Genomic DNA, 22,078 nt, shown 5'->3' with positions numbered 1-22,078 from the left:
ATAAGCTTATTCATTTAAAAAATTCTAAAAGAGAGGCGCCTGGGTGGCTCAGTTGGTTCTTTGGCTCAAGTCATGGTCCCAGAGTCCTGGGATCGAGCCCCGCATTGGGCTCCCTGCTCAGCAGAGAGCCTGCTTCTCCCTCTCCTTCTGCCTGCCGCTCTGCCTGCTTGCTCTCTCTAGCTCTCTGTCAAATAAATAAATAAAATCTTTTAAAAAAATTCCTAAAAGTGTGAAAAAGTAAAAAAGAAACAGACAAAATTGATTTTAATAATACATCTTATTTATTCTAACATATCAAAACAATTATTGCAACATGTAATCAGTCTAAGAAATTAATTAATGAAATATTTCATTTGGAGGTATTACGTCTTCGAAATTTGGCATGTATATCTCCATGAGTGCTAGTGACAAGCCACAGTCCCAATACTCAACAGCCACATGTGGTTCATGGCCACCAGATGGGTCTGCACAGGTCTGGAATTTGGTTCAACCCAGAGGGAGGGGCAGAGGCAGAAATGTTCTGATGGCCTGATTTATCTCCCCCTTCACCTTCACCTCCCACCTGCTCCTCTCTTGAAAATTCCTGCCCGGGGTGCCTGGGTGGCTCAGATGGTTAAGCTTCTGCCTTCGGCTCAGGTCATGATCCCAGGGTCCTGGGATCGAGTCCCGCATTGGGCTCCCTGCTCAGCGGAGAGCCTCCTTCTCCCTCTGCCTCTCTCTCTGTCTCTTATGAATAAATAAAATCTTAAAAAAAAGAAAGAAAGAAAGAAAAGAAAATTCCTGCCTGGCCAACCTGTGTTTTCTCCCCTTTCTCAGTGACCTCTGCCGGGTTCCTGGATGCCGTCCTGGCCACCTGTGTCAGCCGCCCACCACCCATGGCCTCCTGACCCCTTCCCCACCCCCCCCCAGGGCTTCCAGCTACTGTTGCCTCCTCCCATTCCCCTGCCTTCAGGCTGTAGATCCTACCCATGGGCTCACCAGGGGGGGCCATCCCAGAATTTCCACCTCTGTAGCTCCCCACTCTGGTGAAAGTACCAATAATAATAGTAATTATGAAATAATATTCCTAACATTACACACTGACTGGATGTGGCATGCCAGGCTAACCCTTGGTGGATCATCTTATCTAATCCTCCTGACCACCTTGGGGCTGGAACCATTTTGCACATAAAAGCTTCTATCAGCTAGTGAGCACAGACAGGGCAACGCAGCCTGTGGTCAAGGCCAGGGGACAGAGGTTGGGGCCCTTTGGGCAGAAACTCCTGGGGATCACCTAGAAGGTTGAGCCGGGTTTATGAAAATTTCGTCCATTTTGCTGGGAAAGAGGATCTAGGCGTGTTCCCTAGAACTTGCCCACATCTCCTTTACGCCCCCCCTCCCTTCCCCTACCACGCAGGAACCTGTAGGAGCCCCTGGGATGAGGATGCCTGGAGGTAGCAACGCCTGCTGCCCTCCCCTCGAGTCCGTGCTCCGGGACCTCTCCGGAGCGGATCGCCTCCCTGCCCCGGGTAGGGTGCCTCCTGGCCACCGCCCGCAAAGCACCGGGAGGGGAGGCAAGAACCCTTCGGGGCGGGGCAGGGCTGGCGCTGTTCCCTTTGGGGCGGGGCCAACATCTGCGGGCCAGATAAAACCAGGCGGCGGTTGCGAGGCCAGGTGGCGGCGGGCAGACTCCTGGCACGTCTGCACCCCGCGACCCCTGCGCCCGCGGGCACCATGAGCGGCCGAATCGGGGACTTGAGCCCCCAACAGCAGGAGGCGTTGGCCAGGGTGAGGGGCTTGGGGAGGGGCAAGGGGGGGAGGCTTGGGGAGCTGCCTGACGCTGCCCAAAGGGGCTGAAGCCCCCACTGTTTGGATGGAAAAGAGACCCTTGAGGGTGTCTCTATCCAGCTCGCCCGCCACTGGGCACAGTGGCTGAGGCAGACATATACGGGACACGGGACTTGAGCCCTTCTCTGGGCTACACTGGGGCAGAATCCTGCTTTCAGATCCTGCTCTCTCGGGACCACAGAGCCCTGGCCCTTGTCCCCTGGTTGTGGGGGTAGGGTGATGCTGCCATCCCTCTGGGCAGCCTTGGGCAGACAGACTAGCAGGTCTCCTGCTCTGATTGCAACATTTGTTTGTTTGGCTTCTCTGTGGTTTTTAGACTCCCCAGGGCCCAAGCCTTCTCCCTGTTGTCAATGTTTCCGTTAAAGGGGACTGGAGGCGGTTTGGTGATTTCAAGACAGTCCTTTAGGCTGCAGCTGAGAGTGTCATGCCCTGGGGAAGGGGGGGCATATTCAGGTCTTAGGGGCTACAACATTAATCTGATTTGGAGATGGCAGGGCCTGGAAACTGTGACTTCAGTTTAGGGGAGGGAGGTGACGGCCCTGGCTCACACTTTGGGCCCACGAACGGCGGGCTTTAGACTTGTGGAGAATGGCTCCTACCCTGGGGAGGGTCCTCCAGGGAGGAATGAGGACCCCTGATGAAGGAGGGGGACCTGGATGAGTTCTTAGTGAAGGAGAGAAGGGTCCCAGGTGAAGAATGGGGGGCCCTGGGTGAATTCCCAGGTATAGGAAGAGGTTCCAGGAGTAGAGGGTCCTGAGCTGAAGGAGGGGTCCCCAAGTGAAGGAGGAGAGGGAGTCCCCTGCTTAGCTTTCTCTCTCCCCACTGGCAAAGGCCTCAGGGGAGCCCCGGACACTAGGCTCATGGGAGGGACTGGACACCCGGCCTTTGGGGGTTAATTATGATGGAGATGCTTGTGGGTCAAAGAGCTTTAAACAATGTAAAAAGAGTTTATTCTTATTTTTTCCGTTATTTAAAAGAAATGAATGTTAGTTGTTTTAAAAACTAGGGAGAAAAAGGAAAGTAGGAAAAAGAAGTCACCCATGGTCCCAGAGGTCTAGACAACCACGCCTAGAAGCATTTCCTTCTAGGTTTTTCCTAAGCCTAGTTTCGACAACCTGTGGTCATGCAGCCAGAGGCTGCTTTCTCTATTTGGCATCATTGTTAAGTTAGGTTTTCCTTCAAGTTATTCCAGGCCCTTCCCAAACATGGAGCTCCATCCCAGGTCCCTGAGATCATGACCTGAGCCAAAGGCATACACTCAACCGACCAAGACACCCAGGCCCCCCGAACACATTCTTATTTTAAACATCATCTATAAAGCTAAAGGAGGTTTGGTGGATGGCTGTTAAGATAGCTTCCCATGGCTTTGCTAGCATTGGCTTCTAATCCTAAAGTCCCATTCACAGGTTCCCCTGCAAACCCACCCCTCCAGGGCTTACTTTCAGCTCCCTTAGTCCCTGTGATGAGGAAACTGAGGCTGAGAGTGGTTAAGCAACTTGCTTCCAAATCTAGACCTTCAAGATATAATATCAAAGGCAAGGTTCTTAAATTGTTCTTGTTTGCCTGCATCCGATTCACCAGGGATCTTTGTCAAAATAGGGAAGGCAGGGCCCCCCCTCAGACATATAGAATGAGGATCTTGGGGAGGCAGAGAGCCCCCAAAGTTTGAGAAGGACCCAACTCTTCCTGCCATGGTGGGCTGAGGGGTGCTCCATTTCCAGGTGGCAAAAAGGTCAAGGCAGCCACTGCTCTCTCTGTGGTCCCCAGCCTGCAGAGTCCCTGGGCAGGACTGATTGACAGACTGAGTTCGGGAAGGGTCGGGGTGGGGTTGGGAGCCCAGGGGTCATGGGAGCCCCTCTGACCTTTGTATCTCCCCCTCAGTTCCGGGACAACCTCCAGGACCTGCTGCCCGCCCTGCCCAATGCCGATGAGTATTTCCTCCTGCGCTGGCTCCGAGGTGAGACTGGCGGGGTCGGGGGTGCCGAGAGGGAGAGAGGGAAGGAGGGTTTCAGGAAAGTGGGTGGGACTTCCGGAGAAAATACCATAGAGTGGGGAACATAGGCTTTGGAATCACCCTGCTTTGGGCTAGAATCTGAACTCCCCTCCAAATCAGCATGGCACAAAAACCCCACTGAGCCTCAGTTTCTTCATCTGTAAAGTGGGATGGGGCCACTTCCCCAAGGATTGCTGTGAGCATTAAATGAGAGGGTGTACGCTTGGCATGGGGTGGGCATATGGTGGAAGGTGAACTTCACACCTGGGAAGTTCTCAGGATGACTGGCTTGGCTGGGCCTTGAGTCAGATAGCCCCAGATAAACTCTTCAGGACTTGCCTACGGGTCTATCTCCAGTTCCTTGAAGGCAGGGCTGTGTCATCCCCTGAGGGAACCTGGCCACTGAGCAGGTGCCCAGCAAACACTTCAGGAAGTGGATGCAATTAAAGGTAGAGAAGGAGTTTCTTCCAAGGATTGTCAAAAGAGTGTAAAATTAGAATAACAGAAACCTAGGGGGAGAACTCATTCCATTTCAACACACCCCATGGAAAGGATTTTGAACTTGAACCAAGAGAGAAGTCAGAAGCCAGGCTGGAAAGTGCACGTGCAGTGGGGTGATAATGCCGTCCTTGGAATCCGGCAAGCCTGTGATTGAATCCCAGCTCCGCTGTGTGCTAGCAGTGTGCCTCTGGCAATCACTCATTGTCTCTCAGCCTCACTTTTCCCTTCTGGGTAGTGGGTATAATACTGGTCCCCCACCTTCAAGATGCTGTGAGTCTGACATGAGGTCATAGGCGTGCGCAGCGCCTACACAGAGGAAGCTCACCCTTCTGTTCTGTTTGTTCTATTCGGTAATGTGTTTTAATTGGTATTTTCTACAAACTTTATTTTTTAGAATGGCTTTAGATTTACAGAGCACTGTGAAGATAATACAGGAAATCCGCACATATACTGCACCCAGTTTCCCCTATCATGAACATTTTTCATTCTTATGGTACATCTATTCATGAACCAACACTGATATATGGTTATTAACTAAAATCCCCACTTTGTTTAGATCTCCTTAGTTTTTCTTTTTTTTTTTTTTTAAAGATTTTGTTGATTTATTTGAGAGAGAGAATGAGATAGAGAGAGAGAGCATGAGAGGGAGGAGGGTCAGAGGGAGAAGCAGACTCCCCGCCGAGCAGGGAGCCCGATGCGGGACTCGATCCCGGGACTCCAGGATCATGACCTGAGCCGAAGGCAGTCGCCTAACCGACTGAGCCACCCAGGCGCCCTCCTTAGTTTTTCTATTCCAGGATCCCATCCAGGATGCCACATGACATTTAGGCATCATCTCCCTGGGCTCTCTTGGCTGTGGCAGCTTCTATTCTGTTTTCAACCAGTTATGTCCGTGTCATTTTCCTGGGCTAAAGAAGGAGGGAGGACAGTAGATTCTTGAAGCCCCTTAATACAGCATCAGACCTCTCTCCCCCTTTGGAGTCTTTCTGGGTTTAAAAACCAACTTTTCAGGTACCTGGTGTGTCGTTGAGAAAAGAGTGACGTCACAGACACTGTAGGCTGCTGGGCCACGGGAAGGAGAAGGATCTGAGGTTGGGAGAGAGGGGACAGGGTGTCTTGATGCCTCCCACTTTCTGCTGAGGCAGACAGGCTGACATGGCCCCGACCCCTTCAACTTTACCTCCGGAGCCACCCTGCCTGCCTCACTAGCCCAACACCTGGGCAACAGGGAGGGAGGTCTCTGGGGCTGAACTTGGCGTCTCCCTGCTCAGGCCAGATGCAGAGGGGGCCCCCCCAACTTCAAGTCACTTCACTTTGTTTTCTTTATCTCCATCTCACGATTGTGTCCATCTCTCCCACTCGGATGCCGGCTCCATGCCGGCAGGGTCCGTGCCTGCCCCGTACTTCCAGCCGGGCACATAGTAGGTGCTACTAAAAAAACTATGAGTCCATCAACAGTCCCCAGACCACTTTCTATAGAACAAGAAACCAACCTGGTTCTCAGTAGGAAATCTCCTAGACATCACAGAGATTTTTTTAGAAACCAATAAAAGAACATTAGAGACAATTATGCACAAATTTGAAAATATCAATGCAATCAGTGCATTCCTTATAATACACATATAAGGCCAAAATCCAGCAAGAAGAAAATAGAAAGCCCCAACAGACCAATAAATATTAAAGACATATAAATGGTACTAAAAAGCTTCCCTCCTTCCAGAACTCAAACTCCAATGGCTTTACAGACGAATTTTCCCAAAGTTTTAAGATTAGCTGATACCTGCTTTTACAAATTGTTGTAATTGCTTTAAAATATATTTAAGGGCGCCTGGGTGGCTCAGTTGGTTAAGCGACTGCCTTCGGCCCAGGTCATGATCTTGGAGTCCCTGGATCGAGTCCCACATCGGGCTCCCTGCTCGGCAGGGAGTCTGCTTCTCCCTCTGACCCTCTCCCCTCTCATGTGCTCTCTTTCTCATTCTCTCTCTCTCAAATAAATAAATAAATAAAATCTTTAAAAAAATAAAATAAAATAAAATAAAATTATTTAAAAAGTGAAAGTTACTTTATGAGGCTTGGGTTAGTTTGATTCCAAAATGAGATCAGGACAATAAAAGAAAATTCTGGGCTTGTTTCACTTGTTAGTGTAGATGTAAGGAAGTCTAAGGGAAACACTAGTAATAGAATCCAATAAGGTATTAAAATTACACAGCACGATCAGCGGGAGTTTATCTTAGGTATGCAGGAAGAATTCAACATCGACAATCTATCAGTGCCATTGAACACATTAATAGAATTAAAAATGAGAAATTAGGGCGCCTGGGTGGCTCAGTTGGTTAAGCGACTGCCTTCGGCTCAGGTCATGATCCTGGAGTCCCTGGATCGAGTCCGGATCGGGCTCCCTGCTCGGTGGGGAGCCTGCTTCTGCCTCTGACCCTCCCCCCTCTCATGTGCTCTCTCTCTCTCGTTCTCTCTGTCTCAAATAAATAAAAAAAAAAATCTTTAAAAATGAGAAATTATGTGGCTATCTCAATGCAGGAAAAGCATTTGAAAAGGCTCAAATCCTATTCATAAGACAAAAACAAAATAAAAGGGGTGCCTGGGTGGCTCAGTCATTAAGCGTCTGCCTTCCACTCGGGTCATCATCCCAGGGTCCTGGGATCGAGCCCCACATCGGGTTCCCTGCTCAGCGGGGAGCTTGCTTCTCCCTCTCCCTCTGCTGCTCCCCCTGCTCATGCTCTCTCTCTCAAATAAAAAAGTAAAATCTTAAAAAAAAAAAAAAAAAAAGAAGTTTTAGATGCATTTTCTTTAAAATCGGGAACAAGAAAGGGATGATGTTAAGCAACATCATAGTTTAAACAGAACTAGAGACCCTTGCCAATATTATGAGAAAAAAAAGTAATCTAGTCTATAAAGACTAGAAGGGGTTCATTTTTAAAATAAAGCATCACATTTTCAATTAAAGTGAATTTATTTCTTCAAAATAAGTAATACAACAATAGTTAACCATTTACTGAGAAGTTCCTGGGAGCCAGGTAATGTGTCAAGCATTTTATGTGCTTTATCTCATGTCATCCTTTGAATAACTGAAGAATATATTATTCCTATTTAACAGATTAAAAAACCAAGACTTAGAGAAGGTAGGTGAGTTGCTCAAAGTTGCACAGCAAATAAAAGGACAAAACTAGAATTTAAACCCAAGTCTGTTTGATTCCAAAGCCTATGCTCCTCACTACCCCTAACACCAAGAGGGTCTGTGCCCCCTCGGGGACATCAAATATTACAGGCCAGATCGGCCTCTGGAATGAACAGTTTATTTTTATTTTTTAAAAGATTTTATTTATTTATTTGACAGAGAGAGATAGCGAGAGAAGGAATACAAGTAGGGGGAGTGGGAGAGGGAGAAGCAGGCTTCCCTCAGGGCAGGGAGCCCAATGCGGGGCTCGATCCCAGAACTCCGGGATCATGACCTGAGCTGAAGGCAGATGCTTAACGACTGAGCCACCCAGGCACCCCTGGAATGAATGGTTTAAAAAGGCTTGGATACTGAAATCAAGGGCTTCCAAAGTCTTCTAGAGGATTAAGGATTCTTGCTTTTTAAAAAATGTCCCGGAGCGCCTGGGTGGCTCAGTCGGTTGAGTGGCCAGCTCTTGATTTTGGCTCAGGTCATGATCTCAGGGTCTTGAGATTGAGCTCCGAGTGGGGCTCTGCACTCAGCAGGGAGTCGGCTTGAGATTCTCTCTCTGTCACTCTCCCTTTGCCCCACCCCTCCGTGCTCCCTCTCTCTCTCTCTCCAAAATACATAAATAAATATTTCTTAAAAAGGAAAAATGAAATGATAAAAAAATGTCCAGACCCCCAATGTATTCTTGGGGTGTCATGGAAGACTCGGGCACCCTCTTATTTCCTCATGAGTTTTCAGAGAACTGCGAGTTCAAGATCCAGCCTCAAGCCTCCTCTTACTTTGGCTCTTTTTGCAGCTCGGAAATTTGACCTGCAGAAATCTGAGGACATGCTCCGGAAGGTGAGGCCCCATTCTCAGGAGTGTCCTGCCTCCCACACATTGTACCCCAGGGATCAGTGACAAAGAGTAAGAACTCTTGCCCTGTCCTGTTCTCCTGTGTTTCCTCCCTCCTCCTTGGATCCCTTTCTGCATCAGACCTGGGTCCCCCACAGCCCTCCTGGCATTGCCACCTCTAGTTCTAGGTCAGAAGAGCCTGAGGGTGCTCTGGCAGGGTCTTGGGCGCTGTAGGCAGAGGGACCTGGCCCGATGCCCCCAGGTGCCTTCCAGGTGTTTGTGGTAGGCAGTCTTCAGGTCCTGCCATTTCTCCACAGCACATGGAGTTCCGGAAGCAACAGGACCTGGACAATATCCTCTCGTGGCAACCCTCAGAGGTGAGCCCCATGCAGCATCCCCCACAGACCATCAGATGCCCTTCATACGTGCCCCCAACATCCAGCCATCTGATGGCTGATAGGCTGCTTTGAGTCAGGACTTCATCCCCGTGCCCAGGTGATCCAGCTGTACGACTCCGGTGGTCTGAGTGGCTATGACTATGAAGGCTGCCCCGTGTGGTTCGACATCATTGGGACCCTTGACCCCAAGGGTCTTCTCCTGTCAGCCTCCAAGCAGGAGCTGATCCGGAAGCGCATTAGGGTCTGTGAGCTGCTTCTGCAGGAGTGTGAGCTGCAGAGTCAGAAGGTACGTGACTGGGTCCAGGGTGGGAAGTGCACTGTGGGCCCGATCTGTCTAAAGGGTGACACCAAGGTGGCGACCAGGTGGGAAAGGCATGCTGCCTCCGCTTCTCCCCAAAGCACTCTGGGCTTTGGTGGGACATGGCTTCTCCTGCAGTCACCCATCTCTGAGCATCTAACACGTGCGTGATACTCTCTGCTGGTGAGGGCCAAGGATCACCAAATCCCTTTCCTCTCTGACCTTGGGTGAGATGTTGACCCTGGGTTCAGTTAACGCTCTGGCTCTGTTCCCCGGGAACCCTGGGAACAGTGGATGGTCAGCTTGCTTATGGAAAAGATGTCCCCAGTTGGACACTGCACAACCATAACCTGATGGGGGAGCCATCACTGTTGGCTTCCCTGAGAGCAGTGACTTGAAACTTGGCACATCCGTCGTGTGTCCCCAGAAGCTAATATGGAATTGCTACCAAAAAAAATACGGAGTTCTGTGGGGCATAGGCTTTCCAAGCCAGGAGGGACCCACACCCGTCTGTACAGATCTTCTCTTTGCTCTGACTCTGTGTTTCCTGGTCCATACCCTTCAGCATGAATCTATTGCCAAGTGTGGTCTGTTGGTTTTGTGAATCTAAGTGTCTCCATGAGTCTAAGAAGACCTCTGGGGGGAGGGGGAGCTCTTGTGTCACTTTAGGATGACCTGCTTGATGGCGAGGACAGGGCCTGCGTCCCCAGTGTCTGTCACGGTGCTGGACACCAAATAGACCCTTGGCACAGAGATTTGTGGCAAGCGTGAGAGACTTGCAAACAGTGCCTGGTCCGAATAGATGTGTGTGTCTTGAACAAGATGGCTGATTTTATGGGGTCACAACAGGGTCTTCTACTTCGTGTACATTTCCAATCAGAGCTGGTAATTGTGGTGATGACGATACCAGTAATAACATCTGCTGACACTTACCAGGGGCCAGCTCGTGTCAGGCACTGGGCTCTTTGTGACTCATCTCACTGAATCCTCCGGGAAATTCTGTCAGAACCTGGAATTATCCCCATTTCACAGAGGGAGAAAATAAGGCTCAGAGCAGTTAAAACCCCACCAAGGCCGCACAGCCTGGCAGCACAGCCTGCCACAGCCTGCCACACTGCCGGACCCAGACGCTGACTAACAAAGCGTACTATTGTACAGGGAGATGCCCGACAGGCAACGAGTGAGGTCTTCAGTGCCACAGTTAACTAATTCTGGCCAATCGTGTTGAGCAAACAGTGTGATAAGGGGCCACGGTGCCGGGGCTCAGATGCAGCATCTTCTTAGACCCTAGGTGGGCTCGATCTGTTTGGAAGACCCTGTGGGCAGTTGGGGGTGGGGGTAGCAGGAAGGTGGGAGCAGTGCAGGGTCTCCCCGGCCGGGACCCCCTGGCCGGAGTTGTTGTGTGACATCTATCATTGTCCTGTCCCATGTAGCTGGGCAGGAAGATTGAGACGGTGCTGATGGTGTTTGACATGGAGGGGCTCAGCCTGAAACACCTGTGGAAGCCAGCTGTTGAGGTCTACCAGCAGGTGAGGTAGGCGGCTGGCTGGAAGCCAATAGGGAGCCACTTCTGGTCCATGGAGGAGGATCACCCCCCCCAGGGGCCCCCAGAGCAGCCAGTGAAGCTGGCCTGCAGTCCCCCCCACCTCCAAGGAGAAAGAGGAACAAGAGTATCACAGGGGATGAAGTGCATCTCATGGGGAAGGTGGATGGCCAGGGGGTGGCAGGGGCTCTTGTCTCAGCAGCATTAAAGGCCACCAAATCCAGGCGTAGAATGTGTTGAAGCATGACCTTGACCAGACTCGTCTTGCCACAGTTTTTTGCCATCCTGGAAGCAAATTACCCTGAGACGCTGAAGAATTTAATTGTCATTCGAGGTGAGCCCGTGATGGGGATGACTGCTTGGGGGAGGAGGAGTGGGGAATGGGGGGATCAGTGGGTAAATCACCCAGTGTAGGGCTTCTCAAGCCATCCTTTGTGAAGATCAGGGGTTTTTTGTTTGTTTTTTGTTTTTTCGGTCAGTCCTCCATAGACCGATACTTTTGGAATATACAAAATCTGCTCTGGTTGATGTTGCAGCAAATGTCAAATAAGTTATAAGCTTCTAAAAGTGATCTGTTATTTTCTTTACTTTTCTCGGTGTGGAATGGTCACAGATCGTTCGTGGACCACACTGGCTGATAGACATGCTTTGAGAGGGAATGGTCCCTGTCTGTGACGGTTGTACAGTGAAGGGAACACCATGTGTGCTCTGGGGTCAAATGATCTGCTTTCCAGTCTAGCTAGCTCTGTGATTGTGAGCAAGTCTACTTAACCTTACTAAGCCTCAGTTTTCCCAGTCTGTAAAACAGGAATGCAGTGACACCTTCCCTATAAGACCGCCATGAGGTTAAATGAGACAGTCTGTGGAGGAAGAGCCCACAGAAAGCACCCAGTCAGTGTGAGCAATTCAGGTGGGACATGAGGTCTAATACAGATGCCCCATCTACTTGCACCCAAGAAAATTCCAAGACAACTTGGGAAACCTGTGAGTGTGGACAAGAAGAGGCACCATAGGGGCGCCTGGGTGGTTCAGTCGGTTAAGCGGCTGCCTTCGGCTCAGGTCATGATCCCAGAGTCCTGGGGTCAAGCCCCATGTCAGGCTCCCTGCTCAGTGGAGAGCTTGCTTCTCCCTCTCCTCTGCCTGCCTCTCTGCCTACTTGTGCTCTCTCTCTCTCTATCAAATAAATAAATAAAATCTTAAAAAAAAAAAGAAAGAGGCACCATAGGGAAATCCACATTACTGACACCCTACAATGAGGTGGGGGGGGCAACCATTTATTGAGAGCCAGGAGCTGTGCCAAGTGTTATGCATACATTGTTTAATTTATCTCCGTTTTATAGTTAACAACACTAAGACTCAGAGAGGGTGCGTAACTAGCTGAAGGTCACACAGCAGGAAGTAGCAGAATCTAGATCTGTCCAACTCTTGTCCAGCCCAGGGCCCTGGCCATGACTATACCTCCAAGTCCTCTCTAAGCCAGCTTCCCAAAGGAGTTTCATGTGTTTCAGCCCCCAAGCTGTTCCCCGTGGCCTTTAACTTGGTCAAGTTGTTCATGAGTGAGGAAACGCAAAGGAAGATAGTGATTCTCGGAGGTGAGTGACTTGGCTTTCTGGTTAGGCCCATCTCTGCCTGGGCAAGTAGAGGTCAACGTGAAAGTCCCCATTTCTCCCTGGCTCGTCCTCTTTACTCAGGCACTGACCTTGGCCTGAGCCCCACTGGTCTTTGCACACTCTGACAATGCTTCGGGCCCTAGACCCCAGCCTGGGTGGCCACATAAAGCATTTGGGTGCTTTCAGGAGTAGGTGCTCAAGGGAGCAAGCCAAAGACATATCAGGTTTCCTCCCTGGGTGTGGCTTCTCTGCTCTCTGTTAAGCCCCCCCCACCGCCCCCCGAAACCTTGCTCCCATAGGCAACTGGAAGCAGGAGCTGCCCAAGTTCATCAGCCCTGACCAGCTGCCCGTGGAGTTTGGGGGGACCATGACTGACCCTGATGGCAACCCCAAGTGCCTGACCAAGGTACAGGGTGCCCAGAGGAGTCGGAGGGAGGGGTGATGACCATGGGGTAGTGCTCGCTCACCAGCCCTCACCCACAGATCAAATACGGGGGCAATGTGCCCAAGAACTACTACCTGCGCAACCAGGTGGGGATGAATTATGAGCACACGGTGACCGTGGCCCGAGGCTCCTTCGTGCAGCTGGAGAACGAAATCCTGTTCCCGGGCTGTGTGCTCAGGTAGGTGGCCACGGCAGCCCTGGGCACAGTCGGGAGGGGCCCGGAGCCCGGGCAGGTGGCATTAGTGGGGCCTTGTCTCCTGCAGGTGGCAATTCGCATCAGAAGGGGCAGACATCGGCTTCGGGGTTTTCCTGAAGACCAAGATGAGCGAGTGGCAGCGGGCAGGGGAGCTGGTGGAGGTGCTGCCCATCCAGCGCTACAAAGCCCACGTGGTCCCTGAGGACGGGAGCCTCACCTGCCTCAAGGCCGGCGTCTGTAAGAGCTGTAGGATTCCCTGGAGTCGTTTTCCTCCTTATGGCAGCGAAATGAGCTGATAACATCTTGCCAGGCTGTCCTGCTTGCCCTCTATTTCCAGCTCTCAGGGAGGGTGTGGGGGTCTATGCGAGCTACTAGATCCCGTGGTGGCCAGGGGAATTGGCTTCAGGACATTAGATCTGGTGAGTGGCCCCTGGATATGCATACAAGGGCAGAGAGGCATTTTAGAGAGTGGGATCCACAGCCCAAAGCCATGGACTCAGCTCCTGGGAAGCCCTTACACAGCACTCAACAGGCTGAGGGACAGGTAAATAAATAGCCATGGGGTACCCTTCGGGGGTCCCCGGCTGCCCAGGTGCATCCCACTGTGGGAATCCCAAAGAGATGATTCTTCCATGTGTTTATCCTTCATTCTCAGGCCACCCAAGCCAGATGCAGTTAGGTCAGTCTTACCAGAAGCAATGTTCCCCAGGAGCAGCATTGACCTTCCGCCTCTGTCGAGAACAGAGCTAGGAGAAGGGGAACCCAGGGTTGAGGAGCACGAGTTTTACTAATGCTTTGGTTAATCCATATCTAGTTCACCTTTGTGGAGAGGGAGAATTAGAAGGGTGGAGACCAAGAAATCTGGATGACTCATCACATCCCAGAGTTCACTTTGCACCTTTGCATCTAAGGAAATGCCTTCTTTAAAAGGCATGATGGGAAAGTGGCTTATGGAGCTCAGCCTTCTCCTATGGGGAGAGCAGAGCTACTCTCTTGGTTGGAGCATCAGGATAAGGGAATCCTAGTCCCTCCCTTCCCTTGCTCTGTACTCAACAGAAAGTCCTCTCAACCTCTGTAGGCCTCAGCTTCCTCATCCTTAAAATGGGGATGATAGTTCCTTCCGTGGGGCTACTTTGAGGATTTGGAGAGCTGGGAGCGCAGATGTGATACCTGGCACATAGAAGGGGCTGGTGCATGCCCGTGGTTATTATTCCTTTAGTTAGCACAAGGAGATGGCTTGAGCAGTGGGCACTGGGGGGGCGGGGCAGTGGCTGACCCTCCAGCACCACCCACAGTCCTGGGCCCATTGCTAAGGGCACCAGGTATGCAGATATGTCAGGCTGGTTTTGAGGGACGACTTCTCCACCCTTGCAGATGTCCTGCGCTTCGACAACACCTACAGCCTGATGCACACCAAGAAGGTCAGCTACACTGTGGAGGTGCTGCTCCCAGACAAGGCCTCCGAGGAGAAGATTCAAGGTTTTGAGGCGAGGAGACCATCCCCAGCGCAGTGAAGACCCCAGCTGCCTCTGTGCCTGGGCTCTTCAAGCCCTTAGCAGTCCCCTCCCTATCCCTTGCCCTCCCAGGTAGGGTGGTGTTTGGAGGAGCCACCACCCTGTGTCACCATCTCAGCTCCTTGTGGGGCCCACCAGGCACAGGGGCAGAGCAGGAGAGGGGACATCCAGTGCATGGCCACACTGGGGATTCAGACAGACACCTGATCCCCTGTTTGCAGAGACTGAGGATGAGCCAGGGTCCACCAAGGAAGTGTCCCGCCCACAGAAGCTTCTGTCACTCCTGACAAAGTCCACTAGTCCCGGGACTCACCCACACCTAGTGATCTGGTCTGGGGGTGTGTGCATGAGCCCCAGGCCATGCAGGGAGCATAGCCTCAAGTCTGAAGAGCAGAGAAGGCTCCATCTCTGCACGTGGGGGCTCAGCAGGGGTGGACAGGGCCAGCTGGACGTGGCCGGGTGGAAAAATGGGGCCAGCTGGATGGTAGAACTGAGGGTCTTGGTTCTGGGAGGGCACCAGGGCCCTTTGGAGCTGTTCTCCTGCCTTTGGAGGGAAGATCAGAAACGGAGCATGAGGCCCAGCAGGGATAACCATCGGGAGGAAAAGCCATGCTCGGTCACACAGAGCTACATGGGTGAAGACCGAGTCTCTCGGAATTCTCAGCAACCCCGGCCTCCCCCTCCCCACCTGCCGTGATCCAGCTGACATTCAGCTTGGGTTCTTTCTGGCTCTGAGTAAGGACCGGGACTGTAGAGCTGGAGTGAAGTGGAACATGCTGGAATAAAGTAGAACGAGCTGGGGTGGAGCTGTCATCCTAGTGTGCTTATCCTAGACTCTGATTTTCTTCTTGGAGAATCATCGAGCTTTTCCTCCATCTTTGTGTCTCACTAGAGGGACAGCTAAATGTTGGCTGCCAAATCCCCACCACCCCACCCCAAATGCAACTCAGTAGCTGGCCGGTAATGGCTTCTGTTTCCCAAAGACTGGCTCTCCTGGTGCCCACAGCCCACAGCCAGGACCACTGTCCGCTCTGCTAGATGAGCTGCCCCCAACAGAGCAGACCTGGCCCAGAATGAGCCAGTGCAGCTGCTCAGTGGTCAGATGTCCCTGTGAGAGGGGTCCTTGGTGCAAAGCATTAGCATCCTGGCCGCCAAGACCTTTACCAGACGCAGGAAGCCTCAGCAAACACTAACATCCACGTGCTTTGCAAATAAGAAGCCGGCTCAGGCCCCTTTCTTGCTCTCAGATTCTGTGATTTCATTTTTTTCCCCAGTTAATAGCTTTCTTGGTTTCCCATGGCCTGTTCTTCCCAGGCAAGAGAACAATGAGGCTTGGGAAGGTGGGGGTCTTCAGGTGAGCTATGCGAGGTCCTCGGGGCCCCCGGCCCTCCACCTGTGGCAGGCTGCATCAGCCATGGTCCAGCACACAGTCTGAACAGGGCCTCTGCTGCTACAGAAAGCAAACTAACCGGAGGAAACACGATTTGAAAGCCAGTGCATGGAGGCATGGCTGGTCCAACAGTGTTTGAGGAGTTTGGCGAGAAAAAAACGGCCCTGCCCGCACCAAGGAGACAGCCTGGGGCTGCCAGGTGAAAATCACCGGACATCCTTGTGTCCAAGGGCTGCTTCTGCCTCCCCGCTGCAACAGGCTCTCCCACCACCCCACTGCACGCCATGGCCGCCCTCCGCAGACCCAGAGGCACTTGGGCGTTCCAGAGCCATCTTCCTGCTGCACAGGCTAGAGAGGGCACGGCTGGCTGGGGTTGTAAGGGCCGCAGGTCAGGTTTCCCTGGGCCCACCCGTTGTCATGACCGGGGTGGGGGTGTGGGGGTTCACAATGCCTCACTTCAGCCTTACATCCCCAGACTAAAAACAAGGGGTTCACGGATTTGAACCCTCATCCTTGCTTTTCCAACACCCACAGCCAAATTCCCACAATCAGCACAGCCTCCTCTGGCTTCCTTGCAAGTAGCAGATTGGTCCCCACCATGCACAAGGGTTTAATTTACACAAATATGGGCTGCCCAGGGAGTGGCAAGTAACGGAGGGCTCAGGGGTCGGGTGCAGGCACAAGTGACCTTGAACCCCAGAGCTGGCAGAGTGCACCGCATGTGAAGCTGTGAGTACAGTGGTCACCTTCAGAAGTGAGGACAGGATCTTCTGTCTGGCAAGGTGGACAGGGGACATATCCTCAACAACTCCGTCCCTGACTCGAAGCCATCGCTTCTTTACCAAAAAAACAGGCGGGGGGGGGGGGGGCGGGGGGCGGCGCCTGGGTGGCTCAGTCCTTAAGTGTCTGCCTTAGGCTCAGGTCGTGGTCCCAGGGTTCTGGGATCAAGCCCCGTGTTGGGCTCCCTTCTCCGCAGGAAGCCTGCTTCTCCCTCTCCCACTCCCCCTGCTTGTGTTCCCTTGTGTCTCTTTCTGTCAAATAAATAAATAAATCTTAAAAAAAAAAAAGGAAGTAGCCCAGAGAGGGGCTGGCTCACCTGCAGTTTGTTTCTTCCTTTCATTCATTCATCAGTGTTTATTGAGTGCCCAGTACCAGGCACTGCAGGCCCTGGGGACACTGGGGGTGCTGGGCTTACCCCAGTCTGCTGGCAGGAAGCTTGCCTGCACTAAGGGAGGCCCAAGTGATTCTGATGTATGTTACCAAGTGGGCGGCTCGGTAAGGCAGGAGCCAAATTCGGGGGGAGTATCCAGCAAAGAAAAACAAAAACAAAAAACCTGATGGGGGAGCAGACGTGCTTTGCCCGAGGCAGGGACCCCTGAAGGGAGAGCTGGAGGTGTGAGCGAGCCTTCCAGACGGAAGAATGGAATGAGGGCAGCTGCGGAGTGTCTGAAGCCACGGGAAAGCCAGAAGGGCCCTTGGGTGATGCTGGTCATGGGTCACTGATGTTTGCTATTTCTTTGTGAATTGCTGGGTACACATTAGGTAGTTGTTAATACGATCATTTCGTAATGGAGGTTACAAAACAGAGATTTGTTGTTTGTCAGGAAAGAATAGCAAAATCTTGGCAGGAAGCCATGGATCAAAGTTCTTACTCAAAATGAGCTGGTTGGAAATAGCCAGGCCTTCCCTGTCCCGAGGAGTGGAGGCAGGGCCTGCCCTTCCCAGGGCGGATCTCCTAACTGGAATCTTAACAATCTTCCAGGGGAAGCAGGGAAATAAGCTGGGGGGTGGGGTGGGGGGGGTAACTATAGGGTTTTTTGAGGGCAGTTGGGAAGTCTCCCCTGCCCCCCAAATCTCTACCTCAGTTCAGCTCACCTTCCAAGAGCCCAGGCCGGAAGGGACACCAGTGTGGGACAATCACGGCTTCCCAAGCACTCGAGCAAGTCTTTACCAGGGCCTCAGGGCACGGCACACCACAGTTTGTATGCAGCCCCTTCCGAGCGACCCCGAAGCAGGCGGGGAGTCTAGTGAGGACGCCAAGGCTCAGTGAGAGGGAGTGCGGTGGCCAAGGGCTTAGTGTCTCATGGCAGGGGTGAAGCCGGCAGCACCCAGATTAGCCACCAGCAGTGCCCCTGCCCTGCCCTGCCTTTCGGGGTAGGACAGGGTCAATGGGGCAGGGAGGGCCAGCCTGGGGCAGAGAGTGGCACTGGCCAGAGTCTGAGGAAGCTGCCTCTCTGTGGGACGGGACAGTGCCGGCTACAGTCCACGTGCCAGGCCCAAGCTGATGCAGGAAGCATCACCCCCTGTTTACCGAAAAGGAGAGTGAGGCCCAGGGCAGGAAGTGACTTGTCAGGTCACCCAACATAAGGGGGGGAAAGGTAAGACGTGAAGCGGGGTTCATCTATCCAGACAGCCCAGGTGCTACATGAGCTCATTGGGTGGGCAGGCTTCAGGCTTGGTGACTTCAGAGAGGAGGCAGCTGCAACAGGCTTGGGCAGGTTGGTGCTCAGCTGACATCGGTGACCTCCGTGCTCAGCCACCAGAGGGTGGTGCTGGGCCAAGTGCGCCTCTTCCCCTGTGGTGGAAGCCCGAACAGGACTCCTCAGCGTCCAGCTCTCAGGCTCGTGAAGGGTGGTTTTGCAGGCGGGTTGAGGGGAAGTTGACTGGGCCCAGGCTCTTCGTGGGCCCATCCGGAGCAGCAGAAAGAGGTGGTCCCACCTGGGTTCAGATCCTGGTTCTGCCCCTTACTGGTTTTCTCTCTAAATCCCTGTGGACTCCATCCTCCATCCCATGTCTGCCACCCTCATCAGGGCCTCAGTCCTATCTTGCTTGGATTATTAGAAAAGAGTCCATGAGTCAGTCTCCGTGTGCCCGTTCCTCCCGCCTCCCAGGAGACTCCACAAGGCAGCCAGAAAAAGCCTTTCTGAAATGAAAATCTGATCATCACTTCCTGTGTGAGCCCTTCACTGGCACCTCATTTCCTCCCGGGAAAGTTCGGGTTTTTTTAATTTTATTTTTATTTTTATTTTTTTTTTAAGATTTTTTTTTTTTTTTTTTTTTTAATTCATGAGAGACAGAGTGAGAGAGAAAGGCAGAGGGAGAAGCAGGCTCCCAAGGAGCAGGGAGCCCGATGCAGGGCTCGATCCCAGGACCCTGAGATCATGACCTGAGCCAAAGGCAGACGCTTAACCATCTGAGCCACCCAGGTGCCCGAAAGTTCGGTTTTCATTGGTTGCTTATAAGGCCTTCTGTGACCTGCCTATGACACCCCCATTGTGGCTTCACCCAACGACCTGAACTCACCAATTCCTCAGACTCCTTCCTGCCTCCCTGCTTTTATTCATGCTGTGCCCTCAGTCTAGGACGCCCTTCCCAGTCTTGTTCTGTGCACCTTCAAGGCTCCCAGGGCCCTCTTTCCCTAGTCAACCTCCCCCTCCCCAGTACTAGCAGATTTAGGGTCTGGTCTCCATGCCCTTGGGACAACAGGGCCAGTGCTAATCATGCAGGAGAGTCGTCGTCTGTCTCCTCTTCCCCACCAGCCTCCCCAGATGTTCAAGAAAGCCTTGCAAAAATAATAGATACCATTTACTGAGCACCTATGTAGGCCTGCTGCTCTTGTGCTATCTTGTTTGATCTTCATGGCAACCTTGTCAAATAAATACAGTCATCCTGGTTATATAGGGGAGGAAAGTAAGGCTCGGAGACGCACTCATTTGCTCAGTGATGTCGCCAAGACTGGAAATCAGGATGTCTGACTCCAGATCAACATGTCTCCCTCACCCATCCACCCCCAGAGATTAGGTCATACCAGGAGCACTGCCCAAAGCAGAGCCTAACAGCATGACTCAGCATAGGGAGAGATCCAAGTAGAGGGTCAGAGAGTCATAGAACAGTGGAGAAGGAACCAGAAAGGATGGGCTCAGCAAACTGTGTCCCCATCCTGGAGTTGATGGTAGGCCTGACAATAACTATAAAATCCAACACTAGGGCGCCTGGGTGGCTCAGTTGGTTAAGCGGCTGCCTTCGGCTCAGGTCATGATCCCGGGGTCCTGGGATCGAGTCCCACATCAGGCTCCCGGCTCAGCGACCCTCTCCCCTCTCATGCTGTTTCTCTCCTGCTCACTCTCTAATGAAAATAAATAAATAAATAATCTTAAAAAAAAAAGAATCCAACACTAAAAATAATAAAATAATAATAATAATAATAAAAGGCAACACTATCCAAGACTGGCTGGCTCAGTTGGAGGAGCATGCAACTCTTGATCTCGGGGTCATGAGTTCAAGCTCCACACTGGGTGTAGAGATTACTAAAAAAAAGTAAATAAACTTAAAAAAAAAAAAGCCAACACAGTTGGTCACTTACCGTGTGCCAGGCGGTGGGTGGTTACTGGCTTTTAACCATCTCAGTAGCCTTATAAGAAGAGGATGTTATTAGCCCCAGTTTACAGGTGAAAAAACTGAGACTCAAAATCACACAGAACATTAGAGGTTAAGCCAGGATTCAAACCCAGGTCACACATTTCTGAACTATTTGGGGATTATGCTCAGTGTTGGGAGAGGAATTACACCTTCTTGGGTGGTTTGTTTGTGGTCACTCCCAGACTCAGCCTCCCTCACAGTAGTCTTGGGCACTCCAGGTTTCCCAAGGATGGCAATAAAAGCAGAGACCAGTCTGGTATGAAGAACTTGGAACACTCAATGCCCTTAGGGAGCCTCAGGTATTGTGAGAGGGATATGCCAGCACCTGTCCCAGAAAGTATATAAGCTCCCCACTTTGCAGCTTCCTTCACTCTCCTCCCCCACGTTCCTATCACCATAGCATCCATTCCTATGATAAGCAGCAAATGAGAGAAGGAAGGGAAGAGCCTATGAACTTGACCAGCAGCTTTGTCACCAACTCAAAGTTCTTTGGGGTCTCCTCCAGCAAGGGTTTTGACTTCTCAGTGGCTCTTGGTACTCCATGGCCCAGCATCAGAGGCAACAGTACCTTCAACATCATCATCATCATTATCATACTTCATTTTGTTTTTTGATCCCAAAGGGAAATTAAAGAATGAGGAATATACACCAGAAAAAAATTGGAGTTACCAATTTCAGCCAGGTTGCAGGACACAAGAGTAATATACAAAAATCAGTTGCATTTCTATACATTAATAAGGAACATTCAAAAAATGAAATTAAGAAAATAATTTCATTTACATCAGCATCCAAAAGTAAAATACTCCAGGTATAACGCTAACTAAAGAAGTGCAAGATTGGTACACTGAAAACCACAATACCAACAGTATTGTTGAAGGAAATTAAAGACTACCTGTGAAAAGACACCTACGTTACGCTAAGTGAAAGAAGCCAGTCACTAAAGACTATATGAGTCTCTTGATATGAAATATCCAGAACAGGGAAATCTATAGAGATAGAAAGTAGATTTGTAGTTGCCAGAGGCTGCAATGGGGGAGCAGGAAATGGGGAATGGCTGCTAATGGGTACAAGGGTTGGTTTTTGGGGGGGTGATGAAGATATTCTATAAGTAGATTGTGGTGATAGCACAGCTTTGTGAATATACTAAAAAAATCACTGAATTGTACTTTAAGGATGGTGAATTTATGGTATGTGAATTATAACACTTAAAATTTTTTTAATTTAAGAAGGAGACAATACTACCTAAGAGTAAAGATGGAAAGTAGATTGTCTCAGGGTGCTACCCAGAGCATCGTTACAACTCTGGTGGGGCACCCCCAAATCCCCTTCCATCTCCTATTTTCAAGCCATCCCCATCTCACCTTACAGCTCTCTGAACTCTCCCCACTTGCCTCTTCCCAGCAACGCTCACCCTGCTCACCCTGTAGAAAGGCTTCTCCTGGGCCCCTCTGTACTAGCCCAACTGGTTCTGACATGACCCATCTAAGGGAGGGTGGATAGAAATATGACCGCCCTGGGGCCCGAGGGGCCTGAGAGGCAGCCTTTTCACATTTCCTAGTAACCACCTAGAAGGAGGGGTTTCAGGGTGTGGTGTGGGTGGCCCTGTCTGCCTCCCTGCCATTGTTTGCTTCTGTGGTGTTGCCATGGTCCCCTGAGAGTTTGGCAAACTAGGTGCTAAACACAATCTGGGGATTTACTTGGAGAAGGCATGCAGTGTGGGTGTGGCTTGGAGGTTCTCCTTTGTTTCAAAGGAGGGAAATTAATTTTTTTTTTTAAGATTTTATTTATTTATTTGACAGAGAGAGAGATAGCGAGAGCAGGAACACAAGCAGGGGGAGTGGGAGAGGGAGAAGCAGGCTTCCCGCAGAGCAGGGAGCCCAATGTGGGACTCGATCCCAGGACCCTGGGATCATGACCTGAGCCGAAGGC

The 22,078-nt window shown here is 51.4% G+C and overlaps 1 protein-coding gene across 2 annotated transcripts; it reads left to right on the top strand.

The window, feature by feature from the left end:
* Positions 1–1,607: 1,607 nt before the first annotated feature.
* LOC123852915 (SEC14-like protein 4) lies at positions 1,608–15,167 on the top strand. Of its 2 annotated transcripts, none has more exons than XM_064578678.1 (12): positions 1,608–1,767; positions 3,709–3,784; positions 8,299–8,342; positions 8,654–8,713; positions 8,832–9,020; positions 10,466–10,561; positions 10,849–10,909; positions 12,009–12,167; positions 12,485–12,591; positions 12,669–12,808; positions 12,894–13,063; positions 14,201–15,167. In XM_064578678.1, exons 1-12 carry the CDS (start codon positions 1,714–1,716, stop codon positions 14,338–14,340), a joined length of 1,296 nt encoding a protein of 431 aa, XP_064434748.1. In that variant the 5' UTR covers positions 1,608–1,713; the 3' UTR covers positions 14,341–15,167. The 2 variants fall into 2 exon arrangements, with proteins under 2 accessions (XP_064434748.1, XP_045743276.1); XM_045887320.3 differs by having other exon boundaries at positions 1,609–1,767; positions 12,084–12,167.
* The last annotated feature ends 6,911 nt before the right edge of the window (positions 15,168–22,078 follow it).

This window comes from Mirounga angustirostris, unplaced genomic scaffold (genome assembly GCF_029215605.1).
Source record: "Mirounga angustirostris isolate CCGP_5_RB_7025 unplaced genomic scaffold, mMirAng1.0.hap1 SCAF_14, whole genome shotgun sequence".
Classification (NCBI taxonomy): Eukaryota; Metazoa; Chordata; class Mammalia; order Carnivora; family Phocidae; genus Mirounga; species Mirounga angustirostris.
The sequence above is the reverse complement of the archived record's forward strand: the minus strand, read 5'-3'. Positions and strand labels throughout refer to the sequence as shown.

What these genes read in the sequence shown, in the direction of transcription:
- LOC123852915 (XM_064578678.1), top strand. Translation starts at nt 1,714, where the DNA reads ATGAGCGGCCGAATCGGGGACTTGAGCCCCCAACAGCAGGAGGCGTTG. An exon ending in TCTCGTGGCAACCCTCAGAG is followed by an intron (nt 8,714 to 8,831) that starts GTGAGCCCCATG and finishes CCCCGTGCCCAG; the next exon opens with GTGATCCAGCTGTACGACTC. An exon ending in CTGTTGAGGTCTACCAGCAG is followed by an intron (nt 10,562 to 10,848) that starts GTGAGGTAGGCG and finishes GTCTTGCCACAG; the next exon opens with TTTTTTGCCATCCTGGAAGC.